The sequence below is a fragment of the Mastomys coucha genome, unplaced genomic scaffold, assembly GCF_008632895.1.
Source record: "Mastomys coucha isolate ucsf_1 unplaced genomic scaffold, UCSF_Mcou_1 pScaffold15, whole genome shotgun sequence".
Lineage (NCBI taxonomy): Eukaryota > Metazoa > Chordata > Mammalia > Rodentia > Muridae > Mastomys > Mastomys coucha.
Window position 1 is genome coordinate 5466573 of NW_022196897.1, and position 24275 is coordinate 5490847.

At 44.1% G+C, this 24275-nt stretch overlaps 1 protein-coding gene across 1 annotated transcript in view; it reads right to left on the reverse strand.

Moving 5' to 3' along the window:
- Nebl (nebulette) overlaps positions 1–22468 on the reverse strand; it is a 375861-nt gene extending 353393 nt beyond the window's left edge. The window contains exons 1-2 of the mRNA XM_031369077.1: positions 21861–22468; positions 20467–20561 (exon numbers count right to left, since the gene is read on the reverse strand). Coding sequence (XP_031224937.1) covers positions 20467–20561; positions 21861–21929 — 164 coding nt within the window. The 5' untranslated portion in view covers positions 21930–22468. The remainder of the gene's footprint in view (positions 1–20466; positions 20562–21860) is intronic.
- Positions 22469–24275: the final 1807 nt, after the last annotated feature.

Genomic DNA, 24275 nt, shown 5'->3' on the forward strand with positions numbered 1-24275 from the left:
CCCCCGCCTGGATCCCAGTTCCCACAGACACGGACTTGCTGGGCAAGCCTGACGACTAAGTTCAGTCTCCAGAAACCATGGTTGAAGGAGAGAACTGACATCTAGAAGATGTCTTCTAATATCTACACATGCACTGACACACATTACAACTGTACTCAAAGCACATCATAGCTTCACACACACGACAGTAATAAATTTTGAAAAAAAAAAATGAAGATGGTCTAGGTCCTACCATATCAAATAGTCAGCAAGCATTTAATCCTTTATGATAAAATAAATAAACATGTTTATCTTATTATTCAGATTTGTCTTCCTCTTTAAGAAATGAAAAAATTATATGTATCAAATAATGATTTTAAAATAAAACTTTTTATACATTAATTTATTATGCATGTGTGAGCATGTGTATGCATATGAGAACATGCATGTACCTGAGCATGCATATGTCTGTGTGTGTGTGTGTGTGTGTGTGTGTGTGTGTGTGTGTGTGTAGAGGCACACAACTTTCAGGAGTCCTTCTACCATGTGAATTCCAAAAGTCAAACTCAGGATCACCAAGCTTGGCGTCCACTCTAAGTCATCTTGCTGACCCATGCTAAATTTGTGATTTATTATCAGTCAACATTTGATTTTTAAACCTAACTTATAGACCTATATTCCTAGGTTCACAAACAATTTCTCTAGCAAAGAAACAGGGCCATGGGTGGGAAACAGTGAAGAAGCTGGCTTTGCAGGCCTTGTGTGTGCTCTTGCTCCACACTCCTGCCCCACCCCCGCTGGTTTCTCTCTCTCCTCTTCCTGCCCCCCCATCAGCTGGTCACTCTCTCTCCTCTTCCTACCTCCACAGCGGCTAGCTTACTATTAAATGATATGTTATACAACAAGGTTGTAAGCCTTAATACATTACAAGTTAACTTCTTAAAATGGAAGTACATTCAGCTATTTTGTAGCAAACACTAAAGTCAATTTAGAAAGTGAGCCACAATATGAACTACACATAAACCAGGTGACACTTGCCCAGTCTTAAATTAATTTTAAAATAATTTTAAAAGTACACAAGATGCATTAGTCCTGTCTTCTACATTTGCAAATTCCAACAGTATCCATATGTCTAGAAAACCACGATGTGCAACATTGGAAGAAAATATAACCAAAAAAAATCCTTGAAATTTAAAATACAACTTCTAAGTGTAAATGTTAGAGACAACATACACGCATTTCCCTGAGTATCAACATCTCAACATCATGAATGAATCTTCACAGCCAATCTTAAAAAAAAAAAAAAGTTCAAACCTAACAGAAAAAAAAAATTCTTTTTCTCAAACTCTTATTCAAAAATCTAAATCTTATACGAAATTTAAATACTTTGAAATTGCATTCCAATTTGGAAAATATACATGAGAGCTTTTGAAATCTTGAGTACTGTGCATGCCTATAAAAATTTAACACTTCAACTTTAAAATTCACACTCAGATCTCAGATAATCACTACACAGCTACAACTCAGCTAACTGTGCCAACTGCAACACTTAAACAAATTACAACAGGAAAATAGGTAATACCCAGCCCTGTGTTGGAAAGGAAGTCAACTGGCCGACGGGACACCGGGACACCTTCAGAAAGCAGATAGATGGTCCAGCACTCTCCCACAGTGAGGACATGGCTTCCTGAGGTTTGGGTTGTTGGTTTTAGATTCAGGGTTTTGGAGTTTGGGAGAGATTTGAGTTTGGGGGGTTTTTTGTTTATTTTTTTGTTTTCTTTTGTTGGTTTTGGGATTTTTACTTTGTTTTGTTCTGTTCTGTTCTGTTTTGTCTTGTGACAGGGTCTCACCAACTAAGCCACACCGTCCTCACCCCACCCCAATCCCATCTCAGCCTTCCAAATGTTGGGATTGCAGGTATATGCCAGCATTCCTGACTTGGCCAGCTCTTTAGAAACATTCACATCTCAGTTACTGTTTTAATGCTGTAAAGTGACACCGTGACCACAGCAACTCTTATAAAAGCAAACATTTAATGGGGGCTGGTTTCTAGTCTCAGAGGTTAGTCTGTCATCGTGGCTGAAAGTCTAGCAGTATATAGGCAGATATGGTCCTGAAGCAAGCGGGAAAGAAAACACCTCCTTCAACAAGGCCACACCTCCTAAAAGTGCCACTCCCTGTGGACCCTAGAGCAGCCATTTTTATTCAATTCACCAAATTCATTTTCCTTTTTTTCTCCCTTATATTAGTCCCTCTACAGAAGCTAAACCTGTGTTGTGATTAAACAAAGGCCAGGGCAGTGGAGCTGGCTCCAGCCTCCTGCCTCTGCCACCTCCAAAGGCTGGTACAGTTAAGGATTTGATAATTCTCTAACAACCTCAGGCTAGACTCAGACCCCACATTTTCCAACTGAGGTTTTTAGAAAAGTTAAAAATGTTCATCATGCCACAAGTTCTGGCTATTGGAGAGGTAAAAGTAGAAAAGATCTACAGAAAGTGTAAGGAAAGATGAGCCTGAAGACCTTCATCTGGGGAAAGGAGAAATAAAACTCACTGGTAGAATTTGGCAGAGTAGCTGTGCCCTGCTCTTTACTGGCATGGATGGCTTTCACTTGGCATCTTTCCAGTGTGGTTGCAAGTGTAACCAAAAAGCTGGTACAAGTGTGCTTTTGTACAAATGTACAAAGAACAACCCACCATAACTAATGCAAGATAGAAACACTAGCAACATTGGGCGGCTTTGAACAGCTAAGATCTGATGAGGAGGAAAAAAGGGGTGTGTGTAGAGGATTTGTTTTCCAAGTAAGGGGTGGGGCAGGCTTGAGAGAGGAAAAGAAACAGAACACAGTGTTTTTCAAAACACACATTAACTCAGCTGGTGGATAAGATTTCTATCTCACGGAGTTCACCTTGGAGAATTGGCTGACAGAGAACCTGCCCACTGAAAACAAATCGGAGCAGGCCCACCTAGTATCACAGGATCCACTGAGAGTCTGACATTCCTTCCTCGCTGGAGGCCGTGCCACTGATGTTACACAAGCAAGTCTGCTTCACCAACTATTGAAAGACAGATGAAATGCATCGTGGCTTAATAAAACAATAAGTTTTAAGGCAGAGAAGCAAGCTGGGAAAGTGTCATGGTAAAATTAATAATTAAACTTTGAAATTGAAATATAAATTGCAAATTGTGGACTATTAAGATTATAAATCTCCCCACCAGAATCTACGTTGAACTACGGCCAAGGTCACCATTGGATTTCCTTTCTCCCTTTTAAAACTCAAGAAATAAGAGCTGTGCCATTTTTTATAAAATCCCAGGTCATATTTCTTCTTGCCTTTTTCATTTGAAACTGAAATTCATTTCCTTATAAATGTTTTAATATCATTCTTCCATGAGCAGGAACAATCCATCAGAAAACAGTTTCCTAATTGCTGTGATCATAAAAAGATATAAGAATATGTTCTAAAGTGTGGTGAGGTGTGGGGGAAGGGGGTATCTCATGGGCCCATGCCAAGGCATCCCTTCCCCCTGAGGAACCAGCCACAGGATGGTATAGCATAGAATAGTTTATTTAGGGCATAGGGAGGGCAGTTAAGAGAGTAGTAGAGGCAGAGAGAAGGAAAGGGTAGAGAAGTAGAGGCCGGCCATGACACTCAGAGAGGCGGGGGAGGGGAATGGGGAGAGAGGCAAGAGTAAGGGGGCAAGAGGCAAGAGACTAAGAAAACAAGAGAGCGAGGAGGGGGTGAGCAACCTCTTTTATAGTGGGCCAGACCTACCTGGCAACAAGTAACTGTGGGGAGGAGCATACCTGGCTGTTGCCAGGTAACTGTGGTGGTGGAGTCCAGACAAAATACCAACACTAATTGCTTGCTCCTCAAGCTTATGCAGCAAGGGAAGGTCCTGGGTGGAAGAGAATGTTACACCTAGAAAAGAACGACTCAGAAGAACGTGTGTGTCAGCTGAAGAAGTGGGTATTGAGGCTGCCTTAGCTTCTTTCCCGATTGCTGTGACAAAAGCAACTTACGGTAGAAAGGATTTGTTCTGGTTCACAGTTAAGGCACGCTCCATCACAGCTAATGGTCAAGGCAGCAGGGGCTTGAAGCAGTTGGCCACATCAATCCACAATTCAAAACTGAAAGTGGAGAATGTCAGCCTGCATTCCAAGCTCACCTTCTCCACCATATACAGGCCAGGATCCCAGGCACAGAACTTCCCACATCAATTAGTATAATCAGGAAAACCCCTCTCAAACCAGCCAAAGCTAGACAACTCCTGGGACTCCTTCTCCAAGTAACTGTATCCTGCCAAGCTGAATACTTATGTTAACCATCAGGGTAGCCAATTTGTAGTTCAGAGAAAGCTTGTACTTCAGTTTTTAAGCTTTATACAAGCATAATTGATATTTTTAAAAAATACAGTGTTCAATGCTTTCTGCAAGTTTTTGAAGTTTGCTGTTCATATACTTTTCATGGCACCAAACACAAGGCTAGTTTTGCTTGGCTTTTTCTTGAATGTTCCTGTTATAGGCTCAACTGTGTACATATATCTCCCCATGTCCAGCCCAAAAGAAGTGTTGGAGTACTCCCCTTCCAAGCCCTGAGATGTGCTGAAATCTTAGCCATAATATCTCAGAATGTGACTTTATTCAGAGGTTAAGCCCTTGCAGAAATAACCAAGTATCCAAGCATGACGGCATGTGCCTGAAAATGCAGCATTTAGGGGATGAAAGTGGGAGGATCCAGTGTTAGATGGCATTCATGGCTATACCAAGTTCTAAGGCTGTCTGGGCTTTGTGATTCCCTAGCAACAAACTAGGAGGTGGGAAGGAGAAAAAGAGAAAAAGAAAAGAAAGAAAAGAAGTGAAAACCAGGCCATCAGGGTAGACCCCACAGCAACAAAGTTGCCATCTTATAAAGAGTGGTAATTAGTGTCCAGATGCACACAGAGACAATATGACACAGGAGACCCTGGCCATCTGCAAACCAAGGAAAGAGTCCTGGGAGAACTTAAACCCAGCCCTGAAAAGTACCCATTCTTTAAACACACCAAATATTTGTAATGTGAAATGGTGAGCTACTATTTCTACCCTAGAAGCATCGGTCTGTGGTTTTCCATCCTGATAAGCCTAACTAAGTAGCACAGGCATGTGAGGACTTTTGAAGTCTTCCCAATCCACCCATGCACTTAGCCGTGTGAGAATTTTGCCAGGAATTAATGTCACACCTATTAGGCAATGATTTCTACAATCTGTCTCTTATCCTTTCTAACACTTAAATGGAAAATTTCCCCATCCCCAAAGCTCTCTCTTATGACAGCTTCTCAAAATGAATAGGCAATAATAATTGCAGCTAACACTTCTGTGGTATCTCCCTGTGTCAGCCATTTAGGTAGATGATAGCCAGGATTTCTTCGGGGAACTGGAAGAGGGGGGAACTATTCTTACTACTATCCACCAAGACTGAACATTCTCACCTTGCAGAAGGGTGGCTGGTACATCACCATTTTACAGGTCCAGGAACAGAGGGATGGAGACAGAAGGAGCCCAACTTCAACAAGCCCCAAGATTCACAATGCCAAAATCTAAAGAGTTCCCAGATGTATCTAGATATAGAGAGTCCAACTTTTGACCATATGAAGAATGGCTTCATATTTTCTTTTTTTCTTTTCCGTTTTCAAATGCTAGGGTTTACACTAGGACTAGGGCCTCACACAAGCTGAGCAAGTGCTCATTCACTGAGCTATGTACCCTTAGCCCTGTCTCAATTCCTTAATGACATTAATGCACTTTTAATGTAATTATATGCTTCTTAGTTAAAGACTAATGAATAAATAGGAACTCAAAAATGCTTCCTTTTGTCTCTCATCATTATCACATCTATAATAAAATCAAGCATGGTTCATGTGTTCCTTCAGGGGCTGGGGGCTGGGCTCTGTTCTTTCCTCTTCCATCTTGACCATGAAGTAAAAGCATGCCTGATGAACGAGGCCTTACATTTCAACCCCAGCACTGAAAAACATCTTTTCTCAGCACATAAGTGCTTTGAGAATTCCTTCACCTTTAGCTGCTCGTTTCCCTGGTGTAATCCTAATGTTAGCGGTCCTAATGTTAGCGGTCATCTGTCATCGCTCTCAGCCATCCATCTCTATACTGCATTATCACACTAATCTGATCGGAAAAAGCTACAAGGAGAGGGAGTTCAGTCCAATGTTGCTTTTTGCTTTAACAGGTCAGTCTCCCCTTTTTCCCTCTGAAACAATGGACACTTTTTAACTCAAATGTATTTTCCAAAATCTGCCCTGCTTGAGTCACGATTTTCATTCCTTCAGTTCTAACATGGATCCTGAGTGCCCCAAAGGTCTGCAGGCTAAAGGCTTGGTCCCCTGGTGTCTCAGGAAGTAGTGGAACCTTTAAAAAGTGTGGCCCTGTGAGGCTCTTGGATCACCAGGGACGTGCCTTCTTTTTGTCTTTTACCCTGCCTGTGGGGTAAATAAAGAGCTTTGTCCTGCTAATCACCCTCCGCTGTGATGCCCTTGAGCCTTGTCATTGGCTCAACTGCAGTGGGGTATGTCTGAACATGAGCTGACCTGTCCAATATTAAGTCAAAATAAACCTTTTATCTATGTAAAATGACTTATCACAGGGATTTTGTTACAGTACTGAAAAACTGACGAACATACCTTCTTTTGTCTGCTTGGGAAATGTGTATAAAAGGTCAATTGTGTGGCATCAGCTCTAGTAGGGAGAGTTTACAGGGCCCCTAGCTGATGTCCACAGAATTCTCAAGGCCAGGCTCTATCAGCAGGACCTTTCTTTTTCCTGGAGTACACTACTGCAAATTCTTCCTGAAGGCTGAGTGTGCTGTGACTGGATATTTTCCCTTTCCCTCTTAACTTCAGTGGAATTGAGACCATTTATTCCAAAGTCATTACCCTGCCACCTAGTTAGTTTTTAACTTGAAAGCAACTTGAGAACAATGAAATTATAAACTAAAACAGAGCAAGGAACCAACTGGCATTCCATTTATCCTTGTAGCTGATAGCTCATCATGGAGAAATGATAAAAGGTTTGAAAAAAAAAAAAGCAGCGGTTCCATGTCCAGCGTGTGACTCATGTGTAGCCCTTGGCAGAGCTGCCTGTGTTCCGTTCTCCTCATCCTCCTCCCACTCTGTGTCACTGTTTTGGCTTCAGGTTTCTCCTGTACATGGACTCACCTGCTAGACGTTTTGTTTTAGCACATACAGCACTTCTGTCAGAATTGAGTTAGCCGGTCCCCAGCCCACACCTGCTGAACTTGTGGGGCTTGTGTGCTTGCTTCTTTTGGTGCAGATGGGAGGGCATGAATATTCCCCAGTTGATCTCCTCTGAGAATCACTCGATCCCTCCTCCGTTTAGGTGGCTCTTTTATGTGACCACCTGTCTTCTCCCACTGCAGAATTAATTTTTAAATCCTCTGTGATAATGTCTCCCAATCCACCAGGATATGAAACAGACAGGGGGTGGGGGAGGAGGAAGGGAAAGAGAGAGGGAGGGAGGGAGGGAGGGAGGGAAGGAAGGGAGAGAGGCACTGTTGTCAAATACAAAATTATTGGATCGCATGTGCTTTCTACAATTTTTTCCTTGTTTTTTGTTTGTTTGTTTGTTTGTTTGTTTGTTTGTTTTTGGAGACAGAGTTTCACCCAAGTTGGCCCCAAACTATCAATATAGCTAAGGCTGACCTTGAACTCTTGATCCTTCTGCCCCTACCTCTCTAATTGCTGGGGTGAGAGGCATGTGCCACCACACTCAGATTATGTAGTGCTAAGGATGTAGCCTAGACTCTTGGGAATGCTAGGCAAACACTTCACCAGCAGAGCTGCATCCCCAGCCTGTCTTCTCCCCTTTTTGAATTATAGACATGGACCACTGTAGTTGGCAATCAGTATACTTTGAAAGTCCCCAAATGTGTTTACTCCTCATCTGCTGTGTCATCGCTGTTTGGTGGAAGAAACAACATCTTCCAGGCACCCATTTAGTAGAACACAGGGCACAGACCACTCAACCTCCGGGTGCTCAGAACATAAGAGACACACAAATAAACCAGCTCCAGACTCCCAAGCAATTAAACCCAGCGTTACATAAGAACCATTTAAGAAGAGAGAGAGCACAGAGACAAGCCCTCTAAACAAGGATCCTTCTTTAGCAGCCTTGGAGGAAGAACTGTGCTAATACGGTGTTTCTATTCCCGACAGGAATAACCCCTAATTATTATGTGCCTAAAGCATCTACAAATTTTAAATAGAATTTCACATAATGTTAAGGAAATTGGAGAACTGCGTCACTAGCAACAGGAAAGACCTTAAACAGAGTCAAAGAGAGAGAATCAGCGAGATGGGGGTGGGGGAGCACAGATCCCACTAAGTTGTCTATAAAGTTCTGGAAATGGCAAAGACAGAAAATTACACAAGAAAATAAAATTGTTCCACCAACAAATAGAGGATATTGGAGATGGTTCCATTATTGAAGGGCTTGGGAGTCAATCCCAGAACTCACATTAAAAAACAAGAGGCGAGCATACTTGTGATCTGAGCACCAGGGAGGGAGGCAGAGACAGGCAAATCTCTGGGGCCCACTAGCTCAGTAGCCTAACCTATGTGGCTGGTAAGAAACCCTACCTCAAAATATGATGGGTTGCAGCTGAGGAACAAAACAGCACATGTGGATGTACACATGCAAACACATGGATCCTTCATTCATGAGTGAATGAATTCATTAATCCTTAAGTATATTAAGCTTGAGGGGAAAACATATTTCCAAGAACATATGTGTGATATGCAAATGAATGTGTATACAGCCATTTACCTAACATTCATTGTGATAGTTGCTGTTAATTGTCAATTGGACAGAATTTCGTATCTTACCATAGACAGGCTTCTAGATATACCAGTGGAGGGTTCTGATTACATTAACTGAGGTGGGAAGACCTGCCCACCATTGGTGGGACCGTTACCTAGCCAGAATCCTGGACTGTGTAAGCAGAGAAAAGACTGAGCAGCAAGTGTTCATTGTTCTCTGCCTGCTGACTGTAGATGTGATGTGACCAGCTGTTTCAAGTTCCTACCATCTTTATTTCTTCACTATTATGGACTGTATGTACCCCTGAGCTGTGAGCCAAAATAAACACTTTCTTCATATTGTTCTGTTTGACAGAGTGTTTTATCACTACAATAAGGGGGAAATAAGACACGCAGGATTTGCTTTTAAGAGTTTGGAAAACAGTCCTATAAAAAAAGTAATTTTCATAAGCTACTTTTTAAAATGTTATTTTTGTCAGCCATTGTTCAAGTGCACATCAGTGATGAACAATCCAGCTATAAATGTCAGCATTTCACCTCATCAAAAGCACTTGTTACTGAGCAAGTATATTATCAGCCCAAGCAAGGCCAGTTCTGGCAAGAATCGCCATGTGGATTCTTATGGACAGAAACATCTGCACTCTCATTTAGTCAATTGTTGGTTTCAAGGGCCTGGAATAAAGCTGAGCTATATTGCTCAGAGAGCCAAAAGGCTCACTGTGTCCCTGACAAAGCTGGCTGGACAATCTTCTCTATTAGATGTCATGTAAACACACAGCAGATGTCTGAACATACAGAGGCAATTAGAGCCATCCCTACCCTCAAGGATGCTTCTGGAAAAGATCTGTTTATAAGGCCAAGTCTACAGAGTTCCTGAGGGTCTAGGTCCTGAGGTGGCTAGGTCCTCCTACAAAGGCAGCAAACTCTCTGTGACTGTGGTGTGTGCGTGTTTGTGTGTGTGTGTGTATGTGTTTCCTACCTTCTTAACTACAGATAGCAATCTTCATGCTGTAATGAGATAAGAAGGTTTGTGATATGAACAAAGACCACATTGATGAAGGCAGGTGGAGCACAGCTATTGTGGAGAGAAGAATTTAACTGGCCTTTGTCTCTAGTTTCTGACAGGCATATTCTAAGTACTTGGACTTTCCCAAGGAATTGGAGTGCCTCCGTCCTTCATGAGCCCCATGGACCAAACTAAACTGTTTGCTGTCAAGACTGCTCAAAGTGGGGCTGGCTATTCCAAAAGACCATGGAATTCTTTGGGGCTTTAAGTAGGGTTATGTCAGCTGACCTCCTCCAGAGAGTGGAGGGGATTAGAGACTGAACAGTCACATGTCAAATGACTCTATTAGTTGTACTAAAGTAATGAAACTCCAGTAAATACCCTCGCTGTGAGAAGCTGGTGGGGAGGCGTGGCTGCTGAGCACATGAGTGTGTCGGAGGAAGGAACAGAGCAAAACTACTGCATCACCCACTGTGTCCAGGGTTCTCCCAGATTCTGACCTATGTGCCTTTGTATTTGGGGGATTTTGAGTTGTGGAGGTTTCCTCCCTCTGGTGTGTTTATGTTCATGTGTGTACAAGTATACACACCCACGCCCAGATGTAGAGCAGCCAGAGGAGGACGCGCTCACCTGTCACTCTGCTCATTACTGGGTTCTTGCACTGAACCCAGAGCTCACCTTTTTGTTTTCTTGTCTAGGCTGCCTGGCCAGCAAACCTCAGCCACCCCCCATCTCCTCTCCCACCAGGCAGAGATATGTGCCTTTTGCATGGTGCTGGGATCTGAACTCAACTGCTTGTGCTTGTGAAGCCAACACCTACCCAGCGAGACACACACCCCCTTCCCTTGGTTTGTGTCTTTGATGATAAAATGAATTTTTTCTAATTAATTTATTGAGGATTTGGTTCAATGTACTTTTATCATGCCTCCCCCAGCTCCTTGCTGAGTTCTAGGAATCATCCAAATTAATTATCATATCTGAAAGAGTTGATGTCACTCTGAAATTTCCAGCCAGTTGGTCAGGAATGCAAGTAGTAGAGAACTCCTTAACTGTGGCTGGAATCTTAAGTAGCAACCCTTCTTCTTGGGACCATGCCCTCCCTTGTGGAGTGATGCCAATCCAGCACTACTTTGTAATATTGCAACACTCAATGTCAACATATTTGCCAGCAGTAGTCCCTTAAAAATGCAAACCTCTTGTACTTAACTTGCCTTCCGTTGGCCCCGAGCCCATCTCCAAGCCCAGGCAGAGAACATCCAGGTTCCAATCTCAGCCAAAAATTAAACGGGTAACCAAAGCAACTGTGCTTCAAGATGGGCCTTAAAGCTGGGCAGTGGTGGCACACGCCTTTAATCCCAGCGCTTGGGAGGCGGAGGCAGGTGAATCTCTGAGTTCGAGGCCAGCCTGGTCTACAAATAGAGTTCCAGAATAGCTCCCTAGCTATACAGAGAAACCCTATTTTGAAAAATGAAAAATTTAAAAAAAATAGAATAAATAAATAACATGGTAAATGGAGGTATAAAAACTACAGTAATGCTGGAGAAATGGCAAGATGGAGGGCAGAGATGGGAGAAGCCCCAGAGACTCATGGGCCAGCTAACCTTGCACACACAGCCGTGCACAACAAAAGATGCCTCATCAAACAAGATGGCTCAGTGGTTAAGAGCACCATCTGTTCTTCCAGAGATCCTGAGTTCAATTCCCAGCAACCACATGGCGACTCACAACCATCTGTAATGGGATCCGATGCCCTGTTCTGGTGTGTCTGAGGACAGTGACAATGTAATCACATATATAAAATAAATAAATCTTTAAAAAAAAAAAAACATCCATGGAAGTTGGAGAGCAGGCTTAGTCAATACTGCTCTTGCAAAGGATCCTAGTTCAGTTTCATCACCGATGTCCTATGGCTCACCACCACTTGAAACTCCAGCTCCAGGGGACCCAACTCCCTCTTCTGGCCTCTTTGGGGAACTGCACTCACCTATACATAGCCATTCATAGACATATACATGCAATTCAAAATTACAAGTAACCTTTTTAAATACCTGTGAGTAGAGCAGGCCTTCTCTTTCTAGAAAAAGATTTATCTGTTATCTTTAGTTATGGGTATTGTGGGTGTATATGTATGTGAGAAGACCAGAAGAGAGCATTGGATCCTCTGGATGGGACGGTTACCAGTGGGAGCAAGCCTTCTCTATTGATGGGTGCACTGACTGAAGGCAACTGCCCTTGTGCCTTGGCTGAATTTGGTAGAAGTCATTCTCTTCATCATCTAATGGATCATGAAGTCTTATTTAAAGACTGAATTCAGTATTAGCATCCCTGTGCCATTTAGATCTGTAAGCCCCTGGCTGAGTACTACCACTCTTGCTCCAAGCTCTCTGTGTTGGTTTGTATCTGCCTTTGATGAATAATGGGCATCAAGGGAGCTAATCAAGGATTCTTGTCTAAGATCTTTTTAAAACCACTGAGCTGAAGCAGGCACGCAACAGACCACCAGTCTAGTTCTGAATCCAAGTGATTTAGGGATGCATACATTGAACTGGCTGCCTTCTAGCCCCTCCTAGAATTCAGTGGGAACTAACCAAGAGATTATAGCAAGGTAAACAGAAGCAAAACACTGCAAGGCCTCTCCTTCCAGGGCTCCATTAAGAAAACACAAAGCTAAATACAAATAAAATTAACATTATATTCCCAACTCCACAATAAACAATCATAGATACTTAAGTCTGGTCCTTTCACAATTTCCTGCCTCCACGGCTATGTCAGTACCATCCAGTCTCAATCAGAGGGCTGAAGAGCCATTTGATCTGTAAGAGGAGCTCTGCTGGGTCCGAAAGTCTTTCCAGCAGAAAGTCCGAGCACAGAAGAATCAATAACAATCTTTTTTGCTCGACACTCAGCTCATAAATATTACTCAAGATCCCACTTCTAGTGCTAAAAGCCCAGAGCAGCCTGGTCACACAACAGCAGAAGCAGAAAGGAAACAAGATTCAAGCTCTTGCTTAGAGGCTGCAAGGGGCTCAGCTCAGCTCCCTGGAGGACAGAGCTCTTGCTTAGATGCTGCAGGGGCTCAGCTCACTGGAGGGCAGAGCTCTTGCTTAGAGGCTGCAAGGGGCTCAGCTCAGCTCCCTGGAGGACAGAGCTCTTGCTTAGATGCTGCAGGGGCTCAGCTCACTGGAGGACAGAGTGCTGCACACAGCAATGTCTGCATCTTTCTCATTTCCTGATTTTCCCAGGAACCACTTCATGAAACATTCATCTGAAAATGTTCAAGGAAGACATACAACAATGTGTCCACCCTGACACCAACCTCGACACATAATCAGTAAGCCTTTAAGTGCCCACATCTATATCTTTGGTCACCCCTCCATTTCACCAGGACTCCAAAGGTATTTCCTGTGCTTCATCTTGGAATCTTTGCTAATCCCACATCATTCCATAACAAATACCTCACCATAAGGAGACAGAAGGTGCACATGAAAGACACCTTTTGGAAGTATGTTCAAATGGGCAGGAATTCCATGTGTGGTTTGTAAACCCTCTACCATGAGTCAACTTTTGTCAGTGGCTACATAGAAGGCCTGAGAATCAGAACATTTCACATATGTTCTAGAACATTTTATGTGATAGAAAGTGACCTCTTTTCAATCACCAAGAGGAAGAAAAGGAAGGAGGGGGCACGAAAGGGGATAAGGAGGGAAAATCTGTCACCCCTCAATACAAATGTTTATGTCAAGGAATAAAGACACTCTTTCCCCTGACACACACAACGTCAAAGCAGGCTGGCATGCTCTAATTGGTGCTCAACAGAACTCCATCATGACACAATGCCTCCCCATCAAAGTTGTCACTTTTGAGGCTGTGACATTTTCTCCAGTCTCTGAGAAATATTAGGCTATATCACCAATGTCACATGGGTACTCAATAAGTTTCAGTTGATGCATTGAAGCTTACAAATATTCCCTACCCACTTAATCTCTGTAAAGTTCTTGTTAAGGAGAAAACAATTCCTGCTTTATAAAATACAATAAGACTTAGAAGAAACAATGCAAACACAGAGAGGGGGTGCTTTCAAGAAGGCGGCCTGTTTACACCAAGCCTCTCAGCAGCAGCCCTAAATCCCATCATTCAAGATTGGGGTTCACAAGCCTAACCCATCAATAAGGACATTTCCCCCCTTTGCTTCTCAGATTTGGATAAACTGCCTTTTAGGCTCTCCAAAGTCTAGCCAACATCTAGGTTCTTCTAAATTGTCCAACTTCTGCTTGCCTTCCCAGGAGAAACCCAGCTGGGTGCCATGCTGAATGAGGACTAAGTACAGAGTGCACACTCTGAGATGTTAGCATGATAGCAGTCCCCAAGAGAAGCTTGATGTTAACTGAGCATCATCTGAGTGGCAGGCTTAAGGGACAATCAGGTAAACAAGAAAGAACAGTCCAGTCCCAGAGTGGAGGCAGACAGGGAACCACATGGTTCCCACACAGCGTGGTATGTCTGTGCCAGCGTTCTGGGTCGGCCCCCAGGAAAAGTGTGGGGCTGGCCGGAAGGGAGATCGTGAAAGCAATGGCAGCTAAAATCCATTAAGGGACCACTTCCAGTCCATTAATACATCATTCCTCGCCGTATCCAAGGAAGCTCTCAGTGCTCCCTAGTGTACAGGGCATAACTATGAACTAGTCTGTCTCAAACTTCTAGTGCTCAAGTGCATGTTCATGGTTTCTCTGCATTTGCCAATTCTTGTCTTCCTTCCTTCCTACTGTGTGAGGGGCTAGTGATGAGACTCAGTGAGGGGCTAGTGATGAGACTCAGTGAGACAGCGCTTGCCTAGCATATATGAGGCCTCAGGTTTCTTGCTCTGCTTCTGGTCTGCCACCACCATATGACCATCACACGCTCCCCACTGTGATGACCTGTGATCCCCTCTGGGACTTTGAGTCGAAATAAAGCTCCCTCTCTGAAGTTGCTACTTTCAGGCATTTTGACCTGAAGTTATGAAAGTAAACAATATGCACTATGGCCAATCTTAGCTTATAGAGGAAGAGCAAACAATCCAAAGATTTGCCCTATAGGACAAAAATTCAAAGCCAACTACATCATGCTCAAAAGTGTCAATGACAGGCTGCAGTTCATGAAACCTTCTTCAGTAACCACTGTTCACTTACGAGCAGGAAACCACAAATCCCCTTGAAATAATCTGAGGCCATGGAGTGTTATAGGACCAATTTTGGAAGGCACACACAAAGATAAGAGAAACAGGAGGTGGAGTGGGTGTGGAGCTTGGGTTTAGGTTTCATTACTTTTCCTTCCCTGTCCTCTGATAACCTCAGAAAGACTATGTTAGTTACCACAGAGAAATGGTAAGTGAGAGGTAGAGGCTCGGTGGCCTAGATAAGCACCCTCAAGACAGGCTGGCAGAAACGCACTGACCAATGAGCATCTTAATGAGCAGCACCCAGCTCAGCATCTTCCAGACTGGAGATAGCCAATGAATATTCACTGGAAAAATTGCTAATGCAGCCAGAGAGAGAAAGCTCCTGCTGTTTCATTTTCAAAAGTCTAACAAAATCATGCTAAGTGAGACTCTTTGATGAGAGGAAATCTTATTTGGAAGGGTGACTAAACATATTTAGTGCAGATATCTGTAGGTTTGGGTTTTTGTTGGTTTTTTTCCATAATTAAATATACGTTTGACACAGTAGGAACAAATGTTCCCCCACCCCACCATTAAAATCTACAGAAGGAATGATTTAGGAAAATTACTGTCAAGGTCATAATAAACTATTGCATCATTGTCTGGTCCTCCCCAGTCCTAGGATAATGGTGGCAGCATATTAAAGGCCAGTCATTGATATTGCTACTTCTGAAGCAATACTGTCTTCTCAGAGAACTCTGAGAACCAATGTATTTTTGTTATAAACACATAATAAATGTAAATTTGACTTTCACACACAATAAATTAAATAATTTGACAAATGGCCTTGGGGTTTATATTCTTTGTGTGGCATGTGGGGTATCAAAGTGTTTGTAGTTTAGCTTGGCATATAATTCACGCATAAATACAAGCTGTGCTTCTTGTCTAATAGTCTCATGTGTTATTCCCCAGCACCTCTAAGCAGTAAGAATGCTGCTCAGTCCTCTCTGCTTTGCAAGTTCTAAGATGCAGAAAATCCTGAATGTGCTAAACAAGAAACCACTGCTGGCTTGTGAAGTACAAAGGCTTATGAAAACATGGCACGTACTCAAGTAGACCAGTTTGTTTTTAAATATTTTAATAGCATTCACTGCTGTGTTAGGAACTAAATGTGCATTGTATTCAATCTCATTCCGAGGGTACACTCTATTTTGATCATCCTATCAAAAAGATCAAAATGTAAATACCATGTAAATTACATTTTATACATGTCCTCCTCTGCACGAAGGCAAACAGAATGCTTATATGCTTTCTAAACACGTGAGAATATAAACAGGCAACGCATCTTAACCCAAGAAGTACTCACTGCCTTGTTCCATTAAAAAAAGATGCCCTCGGGTATCAATTACAAAGAGAATGCCTGTGCTTACGCTTTCAAATTTTTAAGCACAACGTTAATATTTATTTCAAAGAGTCTCAAGTTAATTACACATTATACGGTCTAAGAGAAAATACTATATAGGTACTCTGCCTGAAAATTCTCTTAAGAGGCCATCTAAGCCAAGAGAACTGGTAGCAGAAACTAAATGCCTGACACTGAACCTGTAGTAACCAGGTAAAGTTGGATTCTTCCTAACAACTAATTATAAACTATGTACCCTGATCGGATCCTACAATAAAACATGCACGAATTCTCACATGTACCTGCACACAAACAACTGAAAAAGATAATACCAGGACAATGAAAGAAACATAGGTTAAACATGGACCAGATATAAATATTATGATTTTTTTTATTTTCTTATACATGAAAATGGTTCTATAATTCTTGAAGAAAATATTTTCTTAATGCATGATATCATGTCTAGGGATGACATATGACAACATATGAAACTGGCCAATAACTTTAAAATGTATAAATTAGATGTGTGAGAAAAGTGTGAATTAAAATTGGCAAAAGGTTAATAAAAGTTAACTCCAGGTCAGAAGCACACACATAGCCAGTGTGAGAATCTGCCTTCTTACCTGTTATGGCCGTAGCTGCAGGCTCACCTACTTTCAGTGAGAGCCCCTAGAAAATATCTATCTATACTAAACACCGGCAGGGCTGTCTCCTGTCATCATTACTGAAGCAAAGCATCCTGAGAACTATTTGCATAGCATTTACATTGTGCTTATATAAGTAACCTAGAGGTGACATGTGCAGGTCATATGCAAACACCACATCATTTTCTCTAAGGGTCTTGAGAATCTACCAATATTGCTATGGAGATGGGGGAGGGGTTGCTAGAACCTATAGGCCTCAGGTACTGAGGAACGACTGTATTCTTCTTTTAAGATTCTCAGATTAGAAAGTGACATTTGAGCATATGTTTGTGTCAACTACTGAACCAAACGAGGTACAGATAAAATGTTGCTTTCCACAGACAGACAGAAAATGTTTCATTTTCTTGGAGCTTAATTCATTAGAGAATCCATTTTCCACCATTGACCCAGAGAAATTATGGCTGCCCTTCTGTCAGAGACTACAGGGAACAGATGATTGACAAGCACCACGTGAATTAGAGCAGATGTGTATGATCCCTAGAGGGTAATCCACATGGACCAGATCACATGGTAATACATGCCCTTAGAAAAATAGGGGCTGGGAAGAGTAGATAATCCTGAGCCTGGGAGCATCCTGGAGAGCAGACCATGCAACCCGCGAAGCCTTACCTCCTGAAGAAACCCTGCTGACATAGGATGTGTACTTGAGCTAAATTAGACAAAACATCAGCTCTCTCATTCACACAAGAAAAGGATTCTTACCTTCCTTTTATCTATTCAATAAAGTGAACTGCCGGGTTCAATATTAAGCAAAAGAGCCAGGTGGTACTCTAAAATTTCTAGTTCAAATTACTGACAAAACACTAGCAACATCAGTAACAGAAATCTATAAATACTTAATTTGGAGATATCTAAGATTATTAAAAACTTATACTCAAGCTTATGAAAGCACACAGTGGGGTATTTCCTACTGATGACATTCTTTTGTTTGAGGGTACAAATCCCAATGTTTCTGGGCTAGTCCACTGCTAAGTCAGAGTTCAAACCAGCTCTTCCCAACTTGTTCAAATCTTGCAGCAAACTCTGGTACTCTTTCATTAAGCTGAGCTGAATTAAACAGAAAGAGCTGAACTTTTGGGTTAGCCCAGAACAATCAATGACTTGCTTCTTATTTTTTGCCTTTTAAAGTGTGTGTGTGTTTGTTTGTGTGTGTTTGTGTGTGTGTTTGTGTGTGTTCATGTGTGTTTTCATGTGCATGTGGGTATGTAAGCATGCATGTGAAGGCCAGAGGTCAACCACAAGTATCAGTCCTCAACAGTTGTCTATGTTGTTTGTTTGTGATAGGGGTCTCTTATTAGCCTGGAGCTCATCAAGAATGCTAGCCCAGCTGCTCTGGGGACCCACATGACTCCTCCTCTCCAGTGCTGAAATAACAAGGGCAGACCACCATGCCTTTTTTTTTCATGGTTTCTGGGGAAAGAACACAGGTCCTCAAGACTGTGTGCATGCCCCACGCCCCACACCAAGTAAGCCACCTAACTCCCAGGCTCCTTTCTTCTGATTTATTTTTCTTTTGATTTTCTTTTCCTTTCTTTCCCGTTCAATCTCTCCATCTCTGTTGCAACTTTCTCTCCTCCTTTTTTCTATCTTTTGCTTTCCCTCGAAGGCCCTGTGGGGAACCCAGAAGGCCCTGTTATGTCCTGGGTTAAGCTCCAGGTACCAGAGCTGTGAAGGATCCTTCTTGACAACGAATGACCCGTAAAGCTGAGGCCATTAAGCCACAAACTTAACCCATGCAGGACGGATGGTTGACTTCCCTTTACCTAAGGAATAATTATCTTGCTTATGGCTTGTCAGCCCCTTCTCTTCTTGCTGTACGGCCTTTGATCTAGAACCCATTGTTTATCCTTCTTAAAGAAGCAGAATACCAAAGTCTCATTTTTGTCTTAGATTTTTTTTTTTTAGTAAGGTATATATGGTCTGGGAATGTTGAGAACAGATTTTAGGAATATCTCTGTGCTATAGTTATCCACAGAAACCCTGAATTCTCTTCAGTCCTCAGAATTCTAAGTTCCTGGAAAACTACTGTATACCTAGGAACACTAAACTAGACCTGAAAGAAACCCAAGAGAATAAAAAAAGCTGTAATTCTCTACCATGCTGTATGTGTGTAGCTGCAGGAATGTGAGAGAACGTTATGTGCACACAAAAAGAGACTTAGAGGCTTCTCAGTCTCCATCTTCTTCCCTTGACACACAGTCTCTCGTGGAACCTGCCTAGGTTGATGGTTAGTATATTCCATTGGCCCCCCCAGCCTCTACTCCCCAAAATGTTGAGGTTACAGGCACCGATGTTTATGCCACAAGCGCTCTTTCCCACCAAGCCACCTCCTCAGCCCCCAGATATTTTTAAAGTTCTGTACCAGAGGTCTGAGCACATGGTTTATCAAGGATACGCTGACTGTGATATAGTCCTTGTACAGGATGAAGACAGACAGGCCCTCAGTCTCCCAGAGGCCGATGGAGCTGCTTCAAATACTCTAAGGAGGAGGAAGTTCTGCCCAAGGTGCCAGCTAAAAGGTTAGTGTCTGTCTAGAGGTCTCTGGGTCACCTCTAGGCCCCAAGGTAATAACAGAGGCCTTGGAAGTTCAGCCCAGTGTGGAGCCACTCACAGCCTCTGGAAGTGATCTGAGCCTTATCCTGAGGCTTAGCTCCCCCAAGCTTTGGTTTATGCCTGTTATGGAGGGGGTAATAAAAGTGACCCTCATTACAGGAATTGGTAAAGATTATGTAACTCAGTATACACAAAATACTCTAAGCATGGCCTGACTCACTGTAAACGCTATGTCAGTGCTAGCTAACATTGCCTAAAACGTGCCCTCCAGGAAGCCCATCAAAGAGGCACCAATGCTTTATTTCCCTGGAGGTTCGCTGTCTACTGCAGAAGACCTGTGACTACAGATCCCAGACTAACTGGGTAGAATCACAGTTCTTTTCATTCCCTATGTAAACCCCGGTGTGATGGTCTCAGTGAAGACCAAGCAAATGAGGCCCCTTTCCCTAGCAACAAGGTTCAGATATAAAATTGCAAGATAGCAACATCCTATGATTTCAACGGAAATTGGCATGTGATTAAAATGGAAAGCTACCTGACATGCATGTCAGAGCCCACACATTCTCAGTGGGTAAATTCTGCAGCTTCTAATAATTGTCCCTAAGTCTGCAATGCTGTGAACCTCAAAAACTAACCTGGTAGAGAAATCACTCGAATCACCCTACACATTAGCAGGACAAAAATATAGTGACCTTCAATAAAGTAAATGACCATGGAGTCTGTGGTGTAAACAGGTAATTGGCCACCTGCACACCTGGGTGGCACAGTGAGTCAATTCTTCAGAAGAGGCATGCCTACTAACTTAAGCACTCATGCTGGGCCACACCTGGCATACCACACCGGCAGGACTTACGCATTGCAATAGGGCTTCTTTTCATAGCCTTTATAGTTGTTCATGTTGAGAGCCATCTTGCAGACCTCACAGTGGAAACATCCTTTATGCCAATACTGAGAAGGAAAGAAAAACAAAAACAAATACTTAACATTTCATTGCAATACCAGCTCTGGACAGAATGGGCAGAGAAGGCAGTCTATTTGATAATACTACCAGGAATGACTGTAGGTAGTAGCACTCGTTTATCTATTTTCAATTCAGTAAAGAAATCAGACAGCTATTAAAGTTTTAAGTTAATCCCGCCACTATAGACTCACAATGGAAGAAATGTCAAGGGTCTATGACTGTCATAGCCAAAAGGGAACCCTGAGCTCTGTTAATGAAAAGATGGAGCCGGTGGTGTGGCTTTAAATGAAAAGGGCTCTCTTCTCAAATGTCTAAATGTTGTTTGTAGGATTTACACACACGTGTGGCCACCGGAAGTCGGACAACTCACAGTAGCAAAGGTGAACTATGTAAGTAACCTTGTCCCCATCCCCACAGCTTCCACTAAGTTGTCCCTGTCTGGGACGAAGGCAAGCTTATTCTACAGTGGTATTTGCAACACCAAACGCAAATTTCACCGAGACCGCCTAACGGCTGGTTTCAATCGTCAGTCACCACCGGGGATCACTCTGGGTCTGTCTCCCAGGCTGTTCAACTCTATCCACACCCAGGAAGGGCAAAGCTGCAGCGATCCAGCTAAAGCCACGTCCTTTGGAATTTACCCTGGCGGAACAGGCGCCCGCCGGTGGGTCAGCTTGCTACACCGGGCTGGGTCTCTCCTAGAGGTTTTATTCTAAGCACTGCGGCAGCGGCCACCCTACAACATATTAGTCCTTTTCCTGAAGCCTCTGTTTCCAGAACTTCTGGGGACTAGGTGAAGGTGGCAAGGTCCGTGCAGTGGGGAGGGAGGAACAGACTGGACGGGGGAGGGGGCGCGCCTTGTCAAACTGCACCCCCCACACCCAGTTCCCTGCCTGGCTCTTGGGTGACTCAGCCGGCTGCTGCTGGGTGCTCAGTCTAGCTCCTGTGTTCTCAGCCTGGCCCCTGGGCGGCTCAGACTAGCTACTAGGTTCCCATCCTGGCTCCTTGGTGCCGGGGCTGCCATGCGTCCTTCAAGGAAGCCGTATGGATGTCGCGCACCCTACACCCAGGACAAAAGCATTTCCCAATTCCAACACCCTTATCATCCAGTCGTGGAGATCTCAGACACAACGGCTGGGATCTTCCTTCGAGCATCCTCTCCCTGTGACAAGACCCACGAAACATACCAACCCACTCATCTTTCCAACCCAGGTGCCAAAACTTCTTGGAACAGGTGTAACCGGGAGCCCGGCCGGTCCGGGCTGGCCAGGCGCCCCCTCTCTCACCTTATCCAGGCAGTTGACTTTCTCCGTGGGATACACCACTTTCCCGCAGCGGGCGCACTGGGGATTCATTGTCGCGGTTCCCGCGGGCGGTGGCTGTTGCTGCGGCGGCGACTGGGGGCTCCGAGGAGCCTCTGTGACATCCCCCGGAGAGCCCCGCGCCACCTCGGGGCAGGCAGAAGGGCTTCAGGCGCTGGCGAACTGGCCTGGCGAGGTGCAAGGGGGCGCGGCGGGGCCTGGGGCAGGCCGCGCTCGGCGACGCTAGCACTAGGCTCCGGCTAGGGCTGTGCGCCGCTGGCTCTGCGTCGCTAGCGCTCCAGGTACCGGTGACTCACAAGCACTCGCGCCCGCCCCTTGCGCTCGCTTACTCGCTCCCCCGCCGCCGCCGCAGCCGTCGCCGCGCAGGCCAAACCCACCAGCTCGCACCGACCCAAAGGGCAGAGAACCAGCCTGTCTGGCACCAAGGGACAGAGGGCGGAGCGGGGGCAGGGAAGGCTAGGCACCCGGAGAACTCCACACGCAGCCGCCCAGGAGGCCTGGGGAGTGGACACCCACGGCCGCAGCAGTCCCAGGCGCCCAGGTGGGCGGCGGCTACAAAGCGAGCCAGGCGGAGAAGGTCAGAGCTGGGGTGACTGGAGCTCGGGAAAAGCTCAAACCCGCGCACTTCCAGGCCCCTTCCTCTCTCCCCTCCTCTCACTCCAGAGTGATGTCCCTGACACCCAGAGGTCGGCCAAGGATGTGCCCAAGCTCCTCCTACGTCTCAAGGGACCAGCTCTGTATGGTAGCGCCCAGCACACTGGCCAAGACTGCCAAGAGCCTTTCTGTACCTTGAACAGAAGACCCTTTGCCTGGAACTGGGAGGTTCACCGGAACCGAGAGACTCAAAGCCCCCCATACAGCCCTTTGGGCCACCTAGCTCCCACCACTACCCGGCAGAGAAAACGAGTAGCGTGCCTGCCTGAAGTCCTGGATGAGGAAGCTTTCTTGGTGCCCCCTAGTCGCCACACTTTTTATACCCGTCATTGGAGAGCTACTGGTCACTACAGGCCAGAATCAAATCTCTCTTGGTTAACACAGTCGGTGTTCGCTTTAAGTGAGTTTATTCAGAATATTGTTTTGCAATTAAGTATCACAAAGACCTGAGAGAAGTTCTCTTGCGCTAGGAGAATCGATTACAAACCCATCATCCAAACCAGAAGAGCCAGAAAATCAAGCAAAGGGTAAGGATGGGCCGGGACAAACCAGCAAGGTTTTCCATTTTAATAATAACATCGGGGTTATGGGGTTGGTTTATGAAAGGCAAACAGATGGAGCCATGTTAACTGTATTTTGTGCCTGACCCTGCCACCCTGCCACTTACTGGTTTTGTGGACTTCTGCCAATGCTTAGCCTCTCTTTGACTCAATCTTTTCATCTTCAGAATGGGGTTGGCAACGGAGTTACAAAACAGCTCTGACCCTTCTGGAGGGAGGGTTAAGTGAGTCTGCAGTCTTAAGCGCTTCAACCTCCCTGGCCTCTCTCTCTCTGTAAGCACCAAGCAAAGCTAGTCCGCTAGGATTATCATAAATTGGTTGTAACAAACACATTCCTTTCCTAGCAAGAGGATTAAGATTCAGTCATGCCACTTAGCAACTTCTGTGACAAACATTTCTGTCAGCTCAAGAAAAATCATAGCTGCAGCTCTTCCGGAGACAACTATTGATTGCTGGGCCTCTCAGGCCGGCTGCTCAGTGACTGCATCCAGAATAATGCCCGGCTGTTTGGCTTTTCAAAGAGGTAACTTCTTTACTGCTGAGTACACAACCCAACCTTCAAAGCAAATAAAAGGAAAATTGGCTATCTGAGAGTAGCATGTATCCTTAAAATCACCTCAAAGATCATTAAAGGTGACGGTGTGCAAAAAGGTATGTGTGAAGTCTCCTGAACGGCAGCAATCTTTATCAATTCTTTTTTATCACTTAAATTTTTTGGAAGTGCCGATCATAAAATGTAGTGTAAATACTTTATTCTTTCTAAATGCTAAGCACAGAATTCAGGGGTAAAGTGAGGTTGGTTTCCCTATAAATTGTTTAATTTCTTATGAAATCAGCCACCCATCACAGTGATTGACACACAGGAAGTAGTAATTAACTGTTGACTGAACGAAAGCATGAGACAAGTGCACACCTTAAAACTGAAATTACCTGTGGAGTGCTACTCTTTGAAGGGGAAACAATGACTCCCAGCACTGTTCCTTCCCAATTCTATTGTTTCAATTCTTTGTCTTCTGTATCAAGCCAGCTTCTAAGTTTCTTGATATCATATTAGGAGAACTCTAATACCATCTGTCTCTAAAAGGACATCTTTATTTCCCAAACCAAGGTCCTGGTGCTTTGACTAGAATCTGTCCTCTGGCCCAGCCTTCTTCCTTCAAGCAGA